This window comes from Pristiophorus japonicus, chromosome 26, assembly GCF_044704955.1.
Source record: "Pristiophorus japonicus isolate sPriJap1 chromosome 26, sPriJap1.hap1, whole genome shotgun sequence".
In the NCBI taxonomy this organism is placed as follows: domain Eukaryota; kingdom Metazoa; phylum Chordata; class Chondrichthyes; family Pristiophoridae; genus Pristiophorus; species Pristiophorus japonicus.
In genome coordinates this window covers 5,182,448-5,200,447 of record NC_092002.1, presented here as the reverse complement: position 1 = coordinate 5,200,447, position 18,000 = coordinate 5,182,448, and the positions used below count along the sequence as shown (strand labels likewise).

The 18,000-nt window shown below is 45.5% G+C and overlaps 2 protein-coding genes across 8 annotated transcripts in view; one reads left to right on the top strand and one right to left on the bottom strand.

Moving 5' to 3' along the window:
- Positions 1–18,000, bottom strand: part of LOC139239133 (dynein axonemal assembly factor 10-like) — a 237,527-nt gene that overhangs the window by 84,430 nt on the left and 135,097 nt on the right. The gene's annotated exons all lie outside the window — the stretch shown is intronic.
- LOC139239132 (SPARC-related modular calcium-binding protein 1-like) overlaps positions 1–18,000 on the top strand; it is a 128,235-nt gene that overhangs the window by 40,779 nt on the left and 69,456 nt on the right. For 2 of the 3 annotated variants that reach the window (XM_070867683.1, XM_070867685.1), the window contains 6 exons: positions 793–905; positions 3,093–3,192; positions 4,517–4,567; positions 9,004–9,060; positions 13,462–13,539; positions 16,255–16,323. In XM_070867683.1, the coding sequence (XP_070723784.1) occupies positions 793–905; positions 3,093–3,192; positions 4,517–4,567; positions 9,004–9,060; positions 13,462–13,539; positions 16,255–16,323 (468 nt within the window). The remainder of the gene's footprint in view (positions 1–792; positions 906–3,092; positions 3,193–4,516; positions 4,568–9,003; positions 9,061–13,461; positions 13,540–16,254; positions 16,324–18,000) is intronic. The other variant, XM_070867684.1, reaches the window with a different exon arrangement.

The window sequence follows — 18,000 nt, the reverse complement described above, 5'->3', positions numbered from 1 at the left end:
GACAGGACTCCTCAAATTGAGTACTGCTACTAATTTAGCACAAAGTTTGTCAGCTTGTAGGCAATCCCTCTCTCACCTCCAATCTCTAATGCTCTGTTCCGACCTATCTTCTCTATTGCATGTACATTGGCCATTGCTGCTCTGGGCTTCCCGGCTTCCCTCTTGTTCCAATAATCTCTAAATACATTGTCCTACACACTCTTCCTCCTGCCAACACCAACGTGGGTTGGTGAGGACCATTTGTGCTGTAACCAGTCTTTTGGTGACCTGTTGTCTGACAGTCAATATGCACCTATGGATTGTCCTTCTTGAGTGGACTACCTTTCTTTGGGACCAGAGATATGGACCAACCTGTGGATGGGCTGCCATTTATGGAACCAAATGTTGAACCATCCTTTTTCAGGAGCTGTGGATGGACACCCTCTATGGGACCTGCTGATGGTCTACCCTTTTTAGAATCCTTTCCTCTCTCCCTGCTTACCTTTGACATATTTTCTCACAAATCACAATCCAGAACTTGAGCAACCATTCGGTGACCAAAGTTATGGTTTGGTTTGGTGGTCTGCCACCAATTAATCTTATTCGCAGCATAACCGGAAATTGGAAGCCAGATTTTGAAGGATAGCTGAATGTGGTCACGTGTTTCATCTTTTCACATCACCTTCAAAGGTGATTTTCACATCACCTTTGACCCCAGAAATCACTATGACTTTGTGGTTTAATACAGCGAGCAGAGTGAATAGGAATGCATTGGCCCTGGTTATTTCTGAGATGAGTTGATGTGTGTTTCAGATAGGGCTACAGTAAGATGCCAAGAGGACAGAGCCCAAGCACTGGCACAGACGAGGAGGGCGACGGACTCCATCATCGTACCAGAATGCAACGAGGATGGCTCTTTTGCACAGGTATTGTGGGGAATCAATGTTAATCACTTGGTCTTGATATTTTGTAGAGATAAGACAATAAGCACGGCACCAGTGTGATACCTTACCAGTCAAAGCCTGGGCAGGCAATCTCAATCAACTGAAATGAGCTCATTGTGAAGTTACAGAAATAATTTTATGTTTAACTGATAATTTTTAAGATATTTTTATTATTGACTTATTTTATACCATGGTTATTGATGAGCAGTTAAAAAGGGAATTCATTGCACCCCTGAGTGGGATGGGACTTGACTCTAAACTGGCTAGTGGTCCCCTCACCTCTCGAACCATAGATTTACCACCGATCTTATCATTAGAACGCCATTGCAAAGCCGTCATGTTGGTATCCGTGGCAAGTTGGTACCGTTTGAGGAACTCCAGTTATGTGGAGAGACTAGAGTAGCTGGGCTTGTTCTCCTTAGAGCAGAGAAGGTAAAGGGGAGATTTAATAGAGGTGTTCAGAATTATCAAGGGTTTTAATAGAGTAGATAGGCAGGAGGATTGATAACCAGAGGTCACAGAAGAACCGGGGGGAGGAGATAAGATTTTTTTTTTACACAGCAAGTTGCTAAATAGCTAAGACATAAATTGTTCTGAAGTCACAGCTGTCTGACTCAGAGGGCAAGGATGCCCATTCTACCACAGAGCCAAGGATTTTTTGACTGGCCCCACAACTGGGGAACTGGACCATTTATCAGTATTTTTCAGAAAGCTTAATATTTCATGTTTCAGTCATTTATGAACTACAAAAAGAACTTGCATTTCATGTGACACAATCCTTTTTGGAAAAGCAGTTTCTTGTTTTCAGACCCATATTTTCAAATAACCGAGGAAAAACTTTTTTTACGCAGTGAGTGGTTAGGATCTGGAATGCGCTGCCCGAAAGGGCGGTGGAAGCAGATTCAAACGTGGCTCCCAAAAGAGAGTTGGATTAGTACCTGAAGGAAAAAACTTAGCAGGGCTACGGGGAAAGGGTGGGGTAGTGAGACTGGCTGAGGTGCTCTTGCAGAGAGCCAGCACGGGCTCGACGGGCCGAATGACCTCCTTCTGTGCTGTAACCGTTCTATGTTTCTATGATTCTGTGTATGTGTGAAGTGATGTGCTTTGGAAGAAGCAACATGGAGAGGCAGTATAATCTAAGTGGCACTATTTTGAGGGGCATGCAAGAACAGAGGGACCTGGGGGTGCATATTGACAAATCTTTGAAGGTGGCAGGGCAAGTTGATAGCTGGGGTTAAGAAAGTGCATGGAATTCTTGGCTTCAATGTTCCCTGTAATTTTTTGGAGAGTTGCATGGCCCAAAGTACTGTGCTCGTGTGGCTATTCTATTTACCTTTGATCCGTATTTCTCGTGCGCTATCACTGAACCAAGCCTCTTCACATAGAGGAACATCTCTAATGACTTAACCAGGTCAGTGGAGGGAGATATGCAAGCAGCAAACAGTAACATTTGGGTTGGGCTGAGCGTGAGATTGAAGAGCTAGGCTTTTGAGGAAAGGGAAAGAAGCGGCGGAGCCAAGTACTTTGGGAAGATAGCTTTCAGAGGTGCTTGAGGGGAGCTAGTGACTGAAAGACCAGCCCCTGACTCTGGAGTAGAGGAGTGTGGAACCAGCAATAAGCCAGAGTTGATGGTGTAACCTGGGTCATCTGGCTGGAGAAATTTGCAAGGGGCTAGGTTTGTGAATTGAAAATTAGGGCAAGGGCCTTGATAGATAGGCGGTAAAGTTTGGCTCGAGCGCTCACTGTATAAGACACCAACAAATCATATACATGCACACACACACACACGTATCTTCTTTGCCTAACAGAAGATACATACATGAGCACCACAGACATGTTCACAGGTGTTAGCTTTCACAAATGTAATGTATGCGCCCGTGAGCATGCTCACCGGTTTGTAGAGCTGTTGCGTTGTGAGTGGCTCAGCCAGTCACGTGATGTTCACAAGATTCAATAAAACCCCAGTCAGTTGGGTCTCAGTCATCCACGATGAGATATGCAGTTGTGAGCCTACTGGAAGAACTGGTAATGTGTCGTGTGATTGTTAAATTTTTGTTAGTAAACAAACTAATTCTTAATAGCAATGTGTTGCTATGAATTCTTAAGCAAAGAACCCATGAAGCAAATACATTACAACAATAATTTCCTTTTTTCTCTCCTCTTTAACAGGTTCAGTGCCATAAGTTGACGGGCTATTGCTGGTGCGTCACACCTGAGGGCAAACCAGTCAGCGGATCTTCAGTCCACAATCAGACTCCGACCTGCTCAGGTACTAGACACAGTCGTTTAACCTTGTGGCCAGGTGGCTGTCAGTTAACCCTTTACAGGCACCCAGAGCTCTTAGAAGCAAGTTCCCTTTTGTTTTGTTTATTGAAAAATATAATTGCAGAAACATAAGAAGTGAAACAAATACACTTACTGAAGAAATTGGTACATGAGGCAATGAGATTTGTAAAATGTTGGGATACATTTTGCAATTTAGTGATACTGCAATACTATCGGGAATTTGGCTACTGAGGTCAACATGCTTGATTCGCGGTTTGTCCTTCATTGACGTCATATTCCAGATGTCACAATTGGTATAAAACACCAACAAATCACCTAACCTCATCTTAAATAAAACCAGTCATTTCCTGCAGGTTGTTGCTTACCTTGAGCTCGTCTGGGCTGATCGTACGGCTAAAGGGATCAAGGGGTATGGAGGAAAAGGGTACTGAGGTGATCTTATTGAATGGTGGTACAGGCTCGAAGGGCTGAATGGGCTACTCCTGCTCCTATTTTCTATGTTTCTATAATGAGGAGAGGAACCAAGCAGCTGCTTACCCAGAGAAATGTCCAACAACAACATTAGCCTCTATTTATAACCTGTTTAGACCGCGTCCCCACAAAGAGCGCCTGAGCAGTGGCCTTAAAGGGGCAGGTCAGCTAGCAGCTGGACAAGAAACCCTTGCTCCACGAGCAACGTCACAGAAGGTCACGTTATATTTATATTAAAAAATGCCAAAAGGATTTTGGAAATTTGTTGAAAGAAAAAAGAAAGACTTGCGTTTATATAGCACCTCTCATGACCTCCCCACCCAGCACTGTGCTGTTATAATCAAAGGTGAAAAGTTGCATGACTTTTGTTTAAAAAGTCACAAAAAGAATCTGCAATTTGAGTGATACTCTGCCCAGCGAGCTTTACTTATGGTCAGGCAGATGTCTGGGAAGGAATGTGTAATGTATGCTCCTGTGAGTATGCTCATGGGTTTGTAGAGCTGTTTCATTGTGAGTGGCTAAACCAGTCACGTGATGTTCACAAGACTCCATAAAACCCCAGTCAGTTGAGTCTAGGTCATTCACGATGAGGCAGGTGGTTGTGAGCCCGGTGGATGAACTGGTTATGTGTAGTGTGATTGTTAAACCTTTGTTAATAAACCAACTAGTTCTTAATAGCAACGTGTTGCGATGAATTCTTCGGCAAAGAACCCATGAAGCAAATACATTACAGAATGTCCCTTTAATGGCTCTTTTCATAGAGCCCGGCACAGGAACCATCAATGTGGTGAACCGTGAAAGGCGAATAATTTATCCAAAATTAACTTTGCTTTCAGGTTCTACAAGAGACAAGACCTCCCGGCGGGATCGTGACTCCAGCAGGATAGGTAAGTTAAATGCTTTCAGCCATTTTTCTTGATTCTGGTGCAGCTCAGTACCACTCTCTCCTGCACAGAACTGACCTGGTTATGGACGACAGTACAATATGGTTGCTATCAGTGCACCTTTGGTACCCAGATTCCAACTGAGCCCAAAATGATGGGCGAAGCTCTCCTCTCTCTGTGGCTGTTTGGGCCCTACGGGAAATTAGTTGAGCAGTCTCGATCTAGTTCCCAGGGTGCCTGGCCCACAGCACAAAACGGCCCATAATGTGGCAGTAATTAGAGGGTCAACATTAACGCTGGTGTGAGAAATGCAGGTGTAACGTATGCAACTGTGAGCATGCTCACAGGTTTGTACAGCTGTTGAACTGCCTGCCTCCCTTCCGCAGTTACATTCGAGCCAGGGTGCCCCTGGAGATGGAGCACGCGGTGTCCACCTGTACGCTCGCGGCCTTCTGCGAGAGGTGGGCGCTGGAGGGACTGGAGTGCATCATCACCCCTGGCAACCAAATTTTAATTTGATTTAATGTCTAAAGTTTAATTTGTTTAAGTTGTCAGTTTTGGTGCCCCCCCTCCCCCCTTTTAGCCAGGGGGCACTTGTATAATTTGTGTTTCTAGTGCCCTCAAAAAAAAAACTATTTTTGGAGTGTGCCACCCCCCCCCACTTTAATTGGGGGGGCACTTGATTACTGATACGACTCAAAATAGTTGTAGAGCTGTTGCGTTGTGAGTTCACAAGACTCAATAAAACCCCAGCCAATTGGGTTCAAGGGATCCACGATGAGTTATGCAGTTGTGAGCCTGGTGGATGAACTGGTAATGTGTACAAGAACACAAGAACACAAGAATTAGGAACAGGAGTAGGCCATCTAGCCCCTCGAGCCTGCTCCGCCATTCAATAAGATCATGGCTGATCTGGCCGTGGACTCAGCTCCACTTACCCGCCCGCTCCCCGTAACCCTTAATTCCCTTATTGGTTAAAAATCTATCTATCTGTGATTTGAATACATTCAATGAGCTAGCCTCAACTGCTTCCCTGGGCAGAGAATTCCACAGATTCACAACCCTCTGGGAGAAGAAATTCCTTCTCAACTCGGTTTTAAATTGGCTCTCCCGTATTTTGAGGCTGTGCCCCCTAGTTCTAGTCTCCCCGACCAGTGGAAACAACCTCTCTGCCTCGATCTTGTCTATCCCTTTCATTATTTTAAATGTTTCTATAAGATCACCCCTCATCCTTCTGAACTCCAACGAGTAAAGACCCAGTCTACTCAATCTATCATCATAAGATAATCCCCTCATCTCCGGGATCAGCCTAGTGAATCGTCTCTGTACCCCCTCCAAAGCCAGTATATCCTTCCTTAAGTAAGGTGACCAAAACTGCATGCAGTACTCCAGGTGCGGCCTTACCAATACCCTATACAGTTGCAGCAGGACCTCCCTGCTTTTGTACTCCATCCCTCTCGCAATGAAGGCCAACATTCCATTCGCCTTCCTGATTACCTGCTGCACCTGCAAACTAACTTTTTGGGATTCATGCACAAAGACCCCCAGGTCCCTCTGCACCTCAGCATGTTGTAATTTCTCCCCATTCAAATAATATTCCCTTTTACTGTTTTTTTTCCCAAGGTGGATGACCTCACACTTTCCGACATTGTATTCCATCTGCCAAACCTTAGCCCATTCGCTTAACCTATCTAAATCTCTTTGCAGCCTCTCTGTGTCCTCTACACAGCCCGCTTTCCCACTAATCTTTGTGTCATCTGCAAATTTTGTTACACTACACTCTGTCCCCTCTTCCAGGTCATCTATGTATATTGTAAACAGTTGTGGTCCCAGCACCGATCCCTGTGGCACACCACTAACCACCGATTTCCAACCCGAAAAGGACCCATTTATCCCGACTCTCTGCTTTCTGTTCACCAGCCAATTCTCTATCCATGCTAATACATTTCCTCTGACTCCGCATACCTCTATCTTCTGCAGTAACCTTTTGTGTGGCACCTTATCGAATGCCTTTTGGAAATCTAAATACACTACATCCATCAGTACACCTCTATCCACCATGCTCGTTATATCCTCAAAGAATTCCAGTAAACTAGTAAAACATGATTTCCCCTTCATGAATCCATGCTGCGTCTGCTTGATTGCACTATTCCTATCCAGATGTCCCGCTATTTCTTCCTTAATGATAGTTTCAAGCATTTTCCCCACTACAGATGTTAAACTAACCGGCCTATAGTTACCTGCCTTTTGTCTGCCCCCTTTATTAAACAGAGGCGTTACATTAGCTGCTTTCCAATCCGCTGGTACCTCCCCAGAGTCCAGAGAATTTTGGTAGATTATAACGAATGCATCTGCTATAACTTCCGCCATCTCTTTTAATACCCTGGGATGCATTTCATCAGGACTAGGGGACTTGTCTACCTTGAGTCCCATTAGCCTATCCAGCACTACCCCCCTAGTGATAGTGATTGTCTCAAGGTCCTCCCTTCCCACATTCCTATGACCAGCAATTTTTGGTATGGCTTTTGTGTCTTCCACTGTGAAGACCGAAGCAAAATAATTGTTTAAAGTCTCAGCCATTTCCACATTTCCCATTATTAAATCTCCCTTCTCATCTTCTAAGGGACCAACATTTACTTTATTCACTCTTTTATATATCTGTAAAAGCTTTTGCTATCTGTTTTTATGTTTTGCGTAAGTTTACCTTCGTAATCTATCTTTCCTTTCTTTATTGCTTTTTTAGTCCTTCTTTGCTGTTGTTTAAAATTTTCCCAATCTTCTAGTTTCCCACTAACCTTGGCCACCTTATACGTATTGGTCTTTGATTTGATACTCTCCTTTATTTCCTTGGTTATCCACGGCTGGTTATCCCTTCTCTTACCACCCTTCTTTATCACTGGAATATATTTTTGTTGCGCATTATGAAAGAGCTCCTTAAAAGTCCTCCACTGTTCCTCAATTGTGCCACCGTTTAGTCTGTGTTTCCAGTCTACTTTAGCCAACTCTGCCCTCATCCCACTGTAGTCCCCTTTGTTTAAGCATAGTACGCTCGTTTCTGACACAACTTCCTCAATCTGTATTACAAATTCAACCATACTGTGATCACTCATTCCGAGTGGATTTTTTACTGGGAGATCGTTTATTTTTCCTGTCTCATTACACAGGACCAGATCTAAGATAGCTTGCTCCCTTGTAGGTTCTGTAACATACTGTTCTAAGAAACAATCCCGTATGCATTTAATGAATTCCTCCTCCAGGCTACCCCGTGCGATTTGAGTTGACCAATCGATATGTAGGTTAAAATCCCCCATGACTACTGCCGTTCCTTTTTCACATGCCTCCATTATTCCCTTGATTATTGCCCGCCCCACCGTGAAGTTATTATTTGGGGGCCTATAAACTACGCCCACCACTGACTTTTTCCCCTTACTATCTCTAATCTCCACCCACAATGATTCAACATTTTGTTCATTAGAGCCAATATCGTCTCTCACAACTGCCCTGATATCATCCTTTATTAACAGAGCTACCCCATCTCCTTTCCCTTCTTGTCTATCTTTCCGAATCGTCAAATACCCCTGTATGTTTAATTCCCAGTCTTGGCCACCCTGCAACCATGTTTCTGTAATGGCCACCAAATCATACCCATTTGTAATGATTTGTGCCGTCAACTGTAGTGTGATTGTTAAACCTTCGTTAATAAACCAACTAGTTCTTAATAGCAATGTGTTGCTATGAATTCTTAAGCAAAGAGCCCATGAAGCAAATACAGTACAGGAGGGGAATGCAGTGAAGGGTGGTTGTGAAAGTCGCTATATAAATGCAAGATTTTCTTTCCAAATCTGGCCTCTTGCGCATCTCCGATTTCCATCACTCCACCGTTGGCTGCTGTGCCGTCAGCTGTCTAAACCCAAAGCTCGGGAATTCCCTCCCTAAATCTCACCGCCTTATAAGACTCTCCTTAAAACCTACCCCTTGACCAAGCTTTCGTCACCCGTCCTAATATTAGCTCCTTGTGTGTCTCGGTGCTGGGTTTTGTCTGGTAACGCTGCCGTGAAGCGTCAGTAGACATTTTTTTTTACTGCATTAAAGGCGCTATATAAATGCAAGCTGCTGTTGAGCGATCTGGTTTGAGAGTGTTGCTGGGGGCCTAATAGTGTGACAGTTGAATTATTGCACTATGTTACTGAGGTACCCAGTTTAATGAGCGTGTGCAAAGCTTTCGAGTGAGCAGTCCTTCAGGAGAGGAGGAGAGAAAAGATGACGGTGCCCGAGGGGTAGCATCGGAGTCAGAAATGCACAAGTCCCACTCCTTTCTTCCTATCTGTCTTTTCAAGATTTTTCTTGGCTTCTGGACATCCATCCAAAAGTGTGGAGAGAATAGATAATACTAACCTCAATAATAGTGTCTTTTCGATTTTTTTCTTCTCTGATCCCAGAACAAGGAATCAAGCTTCGGCCTACCACAAGAACACAGACTCGCAAAGAAGGTGAAGGTACACTGCGCTCATTGCTCTGTCTCGTCAATCCCAGCTGCACCTCTTTGCAGGGAGATTCATTTTATCGATTTAAGGAATGAAAGAAAGACTTTCGGCTAGGTGATCTCTCGAAAGTGACTGCATGTTGCATTTTAGTGCAACTTGTGCCATTTCATTGTGTATTTGTGAACAAATGATCAAAGGTTTGCTAAGCCGTGCACTTTTTCGTGCAGGAGGCACGCCTTTAAGAAAGACGAAAGGAAGACTTGCATTTATATATAACACTTTTTCTGACCTCAGGATGTCCCAAAGTGTTTTACAGCCAATGAAGTACTTTTTGAAGTGGCCACTGCTGTCATGTAGGGAAACGCGGCAGCCCAATTTGCGCACAGCAAGCTCCCACAAACAGCATTTAACACTTTGAGAATGACCATATTTGCACCAAATGGAGGGGAAGGAAATTAGAAATAGAGAAAGAAAGGAAATCAAATGGTATGTTGGCCTTTATTACAAAAGGATTTGAGTATAAGAGTAAAGACGTCTTACTGCAATTATATGGGAACCTGGTGAGACCACATCTGGAGTATTGTGTACAGTTTTGGTCTCCTTACCCAAGGAAGGATATATGTGCCATAGAGGGTGTTATGTCTCAAATAAAGCAATGTGACTGGGTACTGTAGACATGAGCAAGTGTGACCTTGGTCTCTTTATTTTGACTCCAGAGAGCCGGCACAGCATGGGAGGCCTGCTTATATACAGTGCTCCCAAGGGATGCTGAGATCCCTTGGACTCCAACAGATGCGCCCTCTGGTGGCAGTAGAATGCTGGCTACAAGGTGTTACATACATAACAGAGGGAGTGCAACGAAGGTTCACCAGACTGATTCCTGGGATGGGGGGATTGTCTGCTGTTGTTTTGTAGGCAAAATAGCAGCCAATTTGCGCACAGCAAAAATCCCACAAACAAACAAAGGGGTCGGGGGGTCTAGTAAGGAGGAGGAACTGAGGGAAATCCTTATTAGTCGGGAAATTGTGTTGGGGAAATTGATGGGATTGAAGGCCGATAAATCCCCAGGGCCTGATGGACTGCATCCCAGAGTACTTAAGGAGGTGGCCTTGGAAATAGTGGATGCATTGACAGTCATTTTCCAACATTCCATTGACTCTGGATCAGTTCCTATAGAGTGGAGGGTAGCCAATGTAACCCCACTTTTTAAAAAAGGAGGGAGAGAGAAAACAGGGAATTATAGACCGGTCAGCCTGACATCGGTAGTGGGTAAAATGATGGAATCAATTATTAAGGATGTCATAGCAGTGCATTTGGAAAGAGGTGACATGATAGGTCCAAGTCAACATGGATTTGTGAAAGGGAAATCATGCTTTACAAATCTTCTGGAATTTTTTGAGGATGTTTCCAGTAGAGTGGACAAGGGAGAACCAGTTGATGTGGTATATTTGGACATTCAGAAGGCGTTCGACAAGGTCCCACACAAGAGATTGATGTGCAAAGTTAAAGCACATGGGATTGGGGGTAGTGTGCTGACGTGGATTGAGAACTGGTTGTCAGACAGGAAGCAAAGAGTAGGAGTAAATGGGTACTTTTCAGAATGGCAGGCAGTGACTAGTGGGGTACCGCAAGGTTCTGTGCTGGGGCCCCAGCTGTTAATGATTTAGACGAGGGGATTAAATGTAGTATCTCCAAATTTGCGGATGACACTAAGTTGGGTGGCAGTGTGAGCTGCGAGGAGGATGCTGTGAGGCTGCAGAGCGACTTGGATAGGTTAGGTGAGTGGGCAAATGCATGGCAGATGAAGTATAATGTGGATAAATGTGAGGTTATCCACTTTGGTGGTAAAAACAGAGAGACAGACTATTATCTGAATGGTGACAGATTAGGAAAAGGGGAGGTGCAAAGAGACCTGGGTGTCATGGTACATCAGTCATTGAAGGTTGGCATGCAGGTGCAGCAGGCGGTTAAGAAAGCAAATGGCATGTTGGCCTTCATAGCAAGGGGATTTGAGTACAGGGGCAGGGAGGTGTTGCTACAGTTGTACAGAGCATTGGTGAGGCCACACCTGGAGTATTGTGTACAGTTTTGGTCTCCTAACCTGAGGAAGGACATTCTTGCTATTGAGGGAGTGCAGCGAAGGTTCACCAGACTGATTCCCGGGATGGCGGGACTGACCTATCAAGAAAGACTGGATCAACTGGGCTTGTATTCACTGGAGTTCAGAAGAATGAGAGGGGACCTCATAGAAACATTTAAAATTCTGACGGGGTTAGACAGGTTAGATGCAGGAAGAATGTTCCCAATGTTGGGGAAGTCCAGAACCAGAGGTCACAGTCTAAGGATAAGGGGTAAGCCATTTAGGACCGAGATGCGGAGGAACTTCTTCACCCAGAGAGTGGTGAACCTGTGGAATTCTCTACCACAGAAAGTTGTTGAGGCCAATTCACTAAATATATTCAAAAAGGAGTTAGATGAGGTCCTTACTACTAGGGGGATCAAGGGGTATGGCGAGAAAGCAGGAATGGGGTACTGAAGTTGAATGTTCAGCCATGAACTCATTGAATGGCGGTGCAGGCTCGAAGGGCCGAGTGGCCTACTCCTGCACCTATTTTCTATGTTTCTATCAAATGAACAATCGACCAGAAAATCTCTTGTTGATGATGGTTGATTGAATGTTGGCTAGGATACCAGGAAACTCCCTGTGCTTCTTTGTAAATGTGCCATGAGATCTTTTACATTCACCTGATCAGGCAGACAGAGCCTTGGTTTAACGTCTTGTCTGAAAGCTCTCCCCTGCTGCCCTCCACACCTGAATTCCCGATCGGTGCACCACTGTGTACTGGCCAATCAACCAACATCACTAAAAAACAGATTATCTGGTCATTATCTCATTGCTGTTTGTGGGAGCTGGCTGTGCCCAAATTGTCTGCTGTGTTTCTGACATTATAACAGTGACTACAATTCAAAAAAGTATTTAACTGAATTTAAAGTATTTTGAGGTCCTGAGATTGTGAAAGGCACTATATAAATGCAAGTCTTTATTTCTTTTTGTTCTATTGTACCATGGGACACGTACATCTGAGTACTTGCCTGCAGCAGTCACTGGCTATAGATTGTGATCCACGGTTATTTTTTAAAACTCTTTCCGAATATAGAGTCCCTGAGACCAATTGTAGTGGCCCTACCACTAGCCCAGCAGTGATCTGCAAACTCCGGAGAAACTAAGGATCGAGCCTGCGACTTTTTTTCCCCCCACATAGTCTGGCAAAGGTCTACAAATGAAGTTATTGCTCCAGATAAAGACGTCCTTTTAAAGATTATCTCTGTTTATTCCCGACAGCCTCAAACCATCTTGTTTGTTTTTTAGAGTACGACTACTTCATTCAAGTTATTTTCCCTGCTTGCCCTTTTTCGGGATCTTCCCATGCCGTGCTCCACCAGCAGAGCGGCCGGTGATCTGGTCCCAGGTCTCCGTCAGCTGGTAGATGCACCTCCGACCCTCTCCGCTCTCCCTGTGGCCAACCTCTGGTTGCTGGTTTGCTCGGGGCTGCGCTGTTGAGATAGGGAACTGTGAGAGAGAGAGCGAAAGGACTGAAGTCGTGAGAGTGGCCTCTAGGGTACCGCGTCTGTCACCCAACACCCACCCTTCATAATAACTGGGCTCGGGAATCACCTCGGACCTTTATTGTGTGCAGTTTTGGTCTCCTTATCTAAGAAAAGATATATTTGCCATAGAGGGAGTGCAGCGAAGGTTCATCAGACTGATTCCTGGGATGGCAGGACTGTTGTATGAGGAGAGATTGGGTCAACTAGGCCTGTATTCACTAGAGTTTAGAAGAATGAGAGGGGATCGCGTTGAAAAGTAAAATTCTGACTGGGTTGGATAGAATAGATGCAGGAAGGATGTTTCCCCGGGGCTGGGAAGTCTAGAACAAGGGGTCACAGTCTCAGGATACGGGGTAGGAAATTTAGGATCGAGATGAGGAGAAATTTTTTCACTCAGAGTGGTGAACCTGTGGAATTCTCTACCACAGAGGGCTGTGGAGACCAAGTCATTGAATATATTTAAGAGGGAGATAGATAGGTTTCTAGACACAAAAGGCATCAAGGGGTATGGGGAAAAAACGGGAATTTGGTGTTGAGATAGAGGATCAGCCATGATCATATTGAATGTTGGTGCAGACTCGAAGGGCTGAATGGCCTACTACTGCTCCTATTTTCTATGTTTCTTCCCCCTCTGCCACCGTAACTGCAGAAGAATTTTACTTTATATGCATAAGTCGGGTTTCGGCCACGAGCCTCGGCCCACGAATTAGCTGAAAGATCAGTTGAGGTTATGGGGCACGCAGCAAAGATCCAGTACCAAAAAACTTCCAGTCTTTTTTTTTTGATTGGCTATTGCCGAAACAGGTGAAGCGAGGGATCATCCCAAGCAGAGGTCTGTTGAAGAGAGGCACAAAGATGCGCTGATAGTCTCCAAAAATCCAGGTGAGGTTTCTGCAATTTTTCAATCCAGCCACAATACCTGTGGGCACTCGATCAGAAAGTCACTGTTGTTTTATTCATTCTCGAGATGCGGGTGTCACTGGCGAGGGCGGCATTTATTGCCCATCCTAGTTGCCCAAAAGAAGTTTGGTACAACTGAGTGCCTTGCTGGGCCACTTTTGAGGGCAGTTAAGAGTTTACCACCGTTGGTGTGGGACTGGAGGCACATAGGCCCAGACCGGGCAATAACGGTAGGTTTCCTTCCCTAAAGAACATTGGTGAACCAGTTGGGTTTTGACAACAATCCAACAGCTTCACGGTCACTTTTATTGATTCTAGCTATTTATTTCTATTTGAACTGAATTCAAGTTCTTATACTGCCATGGTGGGATTTAAACGAGCATTTTACCTGGATTAGTATTGCAGACCTCTGGATTACTAGTCCAGTTCATCATCATAATCATAGGCAGTCCCTTGGAATTGAGGAAGACTTGCTTCCACTCTAAAAGTGAGTTCTTAGGTGACAATACAGTCCAACACGGGAATTACAGTCCCTGTCACAGGTGGGACAGACAGTCGTTGAAGGAAAGGGAGGGTGGGGCTGGTTTTCCGCACGCTCCTTCTGCTGTCTGCGTTTGTTTTCTGCATGCTCTCGGCGACGAGACTCGAGGTGCTCAGCGCCCTCCCGGATACACTTCCTGCACTTAGGGCGGTCTTTGGCCAGGAACTCCCAGATGTCGGTGGGGATGTTGCATTTTAACAAGGAGGCTTTGAGGGTGTCCTTGAAACGTTTCTTCTGCCCACCTTGGGCTCGCTTGCTGTGTAAGAGTTCCGAGTAGAGGGCTTGCTTTGGGAGTCTTGTCAGGCACGCGAACAAAGTTCACAAAGCCCAGTTACACAACTGCTATGCTACCATACCCAAACTTGGGTTAAGTGACCCTTCAGCACATCCATTCCAGCTGAAGCTATTCTCCCAGTAGATTTGAAGATAAACATATAGTATAGTGTCCCGCCTGGCAGGGACCAGTGATGCCATCGCAAGAGTGGTATTGGTATCGACTCTGGAACCTGTGTGTTAATGATGCTAGCTGAACAAAAATGGCACTGCAACAAATTCTTCCGGTATCCCTCGAATTGTTACCCCATCCCTCCGGAGGGCAATTTGTTCCAGGTAACAGTTTTATTGGGATCTCGGGCACCATTCTTCAAGTAAGAGAATTGGCAGCTATCTGACCATGGGGGAATCACAACCAAGCCCAGTGTTGCCCCCCCCTCCTAACTCCTGATTCCTGGGATGAAGGGCTTGCCTCATGAGGAGCGATTGAGTCGACGAGGCCTATATTCTCTCGACTTTAGAAGAATGAGAGATGATCTCATTGAAACATACAAAATTCTTTAGGACTGAGATGAGGAGAAATTTCTTCACTCAGAGGATGGTGAATCTTTGGAATTCTCTGCCCCAGAGGGCCGTGGATGCTCAGGCATTGAGTATATTCAAGACAGAGATTGATAGATTTTTGGATATTAAGAGAATCAAGAGATATAGAGATCGGGCGGGAAAGTGGAGTTGAGGTAGAAGATCAGCCATGATCTCATTGAATGGTGGAGCAGGCTCGAGGGGCCAAATGGCCGACTCCTGCTCCTAATTCTTATGTTCTTGTGTATGAACACTTTCCAGCAGGAGTGATGGTCAGTGAGCAGAAAAGGGAACTTTGGCTTATTTTCTTCCTAGCTGCTGTAGGAACATTCAGTAGTGTAGATGGGGCTTTAGTCTACTATAACTGACCCAGGCCTGCCCGACAAGGCAATGTTAATGGAATTTTGTTGAACAACTAGTCCATGCTATGTTTATGGACATCTGTTCTGCATCCATGCTTCCTGAGTTTATATGGGTGGCCATAAATCTTCCTAACCCCATCATCGTCAAACACACCATCTACTTTCATGATGCCCCTGCCTTAATAATCAGATACCTGATCAGGTCCGCTCACTGTCTCTACAGTGAGTACTAACCCAAGGCTTCGAGTTTATTGGTCAGAAAATCATTTCCAAAAAACGCTCCGAGTGAGTGACGCTCCTCGAATGGAGTGTGAAGTCAGAAAATTACCCAATACTAGGTTCATCCAAAAAACTAATGATATATGTATATGAGAGGTGACTATCGAAAGTGAAGTAAATACAAAGATGGAATGAAGACTGAAATGTAGAAAGAGATTCTGCCTCCCCCTCTCAAATTTTCTCCTCTCCTGAAGATGTGGACTCGTGCTGGGGTACAGCTCTATGGAGGCAGACAGGCCTCCATTAGCCATTCTTCACGTGTGAGCCTGGACACTGAGTGTCCACTATTCGGCCACGGAGTATATTAAAATGAGCCTGGTGACCACGCAAGCGCACTTTCCGGTCACTGGAGAGTAATGAGGAGTGGGAACCCCTGCCCCGAGGTCAGGACTGTTAAAGCCAATTGTTGCACACCAACTGGGATCAGCTCACTAAGCATAGACTGGGGAGCGAAGCTGGGATCTTTCTGGGTCTGTGTGGCTCAGTACCACACTGGAAGGCAGTGGACATGTCCAGGCTAGTTCGTTTAGATTGCAGTCAGGAGAAATGATACTTGATTATCACAGCTCCAATATATAAAATGGGGGAGGGAGCAGAGTGAACAACAAGAAGAGATATAGAGGCCTTCTCCAGTTTTAATGTTTTGCTTTGGTTCTTCAGAATTGACGTATCCGGCCCTGTGGTTTCTATTCACTAGAGATGCCAAGTCGAACCGCAGTTCCAAGCTAGGTGAGTGCATCCATTAGATTGCCAGCTCCTCCTTCTGATGCCAGGGTATTTGCATACCATTGTTAACATAGTGACACATCCCAAGGCTCGTAAATGAGTCGGGATGGGTGGGGAGTGGGGGGAGGAGAGAATGTCAAACTTCTGGCAGGAATTAGGGGAGTTGACCGAAGGCATGTCAATTATATAGAGCTGGATTTTCGGCTTTTAAGATTTCGGGGGTTAATGACAGCGAGGCGATCCTGATACCGCCTGGAAAAAGTTAACGCCTCAGTCAGCAAGATTGGGCAGCTGGGCCCTGAGTGTGGGACGGAGCGCTAAGGGAGACATTGCACACCTCTCTTAGGGCGTTAGGCCGGCTGAACATGTGAAAATCCCAAGCCGGCCTCGGCGCGCTCCGAGAGAGGCCTGAGCGGAAAAGAAGCACCAAAACATTCCCAATAAATAACTCACACCACCACTGCATAAATCGGGAAAATAAAACAATTACAATTCCCTGAGGTGGACATTACTTGCCTCAGTGTAGCTGCTACAGGTCGGACCACCCGCTTTCACAGGCGTTCCCACCAGGGGGTGCTTTACGCAGCACTACGGGTCGGGCAGGAGCCTAAAATCGTGCTGGTGTCGCAACCAGGGGCGTTGCACACTGGCTCACCTCTTCCGGGCCGTAATGCTCCACAGTCTAAGGATAAGGGGTAAGCCATTTAGGACTGAGATGAGGAGAAACTTCTTCACCCAGAGAGTGGTGAACCTGTGGAATTCCCTACCACAGAAAGTTGTTGAGGCCAATTCACTAAATATATTCAAAAAGATGTAGTCCTTACTACTAGGGGGATCAAGGGGTATGGCGAGAAAGCAGCAATAGGGTACTGAGGTTGCATGTTCAGCCATGAACTCATGGAATAGCAGTGCAGGCTCGAAGGGCCGAATGGCCTACTCCTGCACCTATTTTCTGTGTTTTTATGTGCCCCGCCGAGACCAGCCCTGAAAACCCCGGCGGGCGCTGGAAGCTGGCCGACCACCCGGAAGAGCTCACCCCCGGGGCGAAAACAGAGGCAGCAACAAGCTGAAAATCCAGCTCTAATTCGACTTTTAAAAGAAAGACGTACATTTGTAGGACTGACATTCGTAGAGTGCTCCACCAACTCTCTCAGAAACATCTCAAAGTGGCTCCTGTACACTGAACTATTGTGAAGTGACTGTTGTTATGCAGGCCAACATAGCTGCCATTTGAGGCGCAGTAAGATCCCACAAGTAATGGCCAATTGATCTGTTTTTGCTATAGTCTGTATCTAACCCCCTGTAGCTGCCCGGGAATGATTGATGTTGACGCTGGGAGACTAATAATTTGATTCCGGCTACTGCTACCCAGGTGCTGGCTGCACCTATGCCCTGTGCCTCACCATCTGCTCTCTTCATGATATGATCTGATCTCTTCATGACATGGTCAAACTGACATGCACAGAGCTCAGTCAAGGCATAGTTACCCAAATACTCTTTAGTTTCATTCCTTTTGGAAGCATTCTGACAACACAGATGGATTGTGATGCCTCACATGGTAAATTAGCCCGCTGATGCTCAATGTTTAGGGGTCACAGATGAAGAGTGACTGTTTGGATGAGGTCCTGGAGGATAAACTTACCCAGCCTGAGTCATGGGGGAGGGGGCATGAAACAGGCG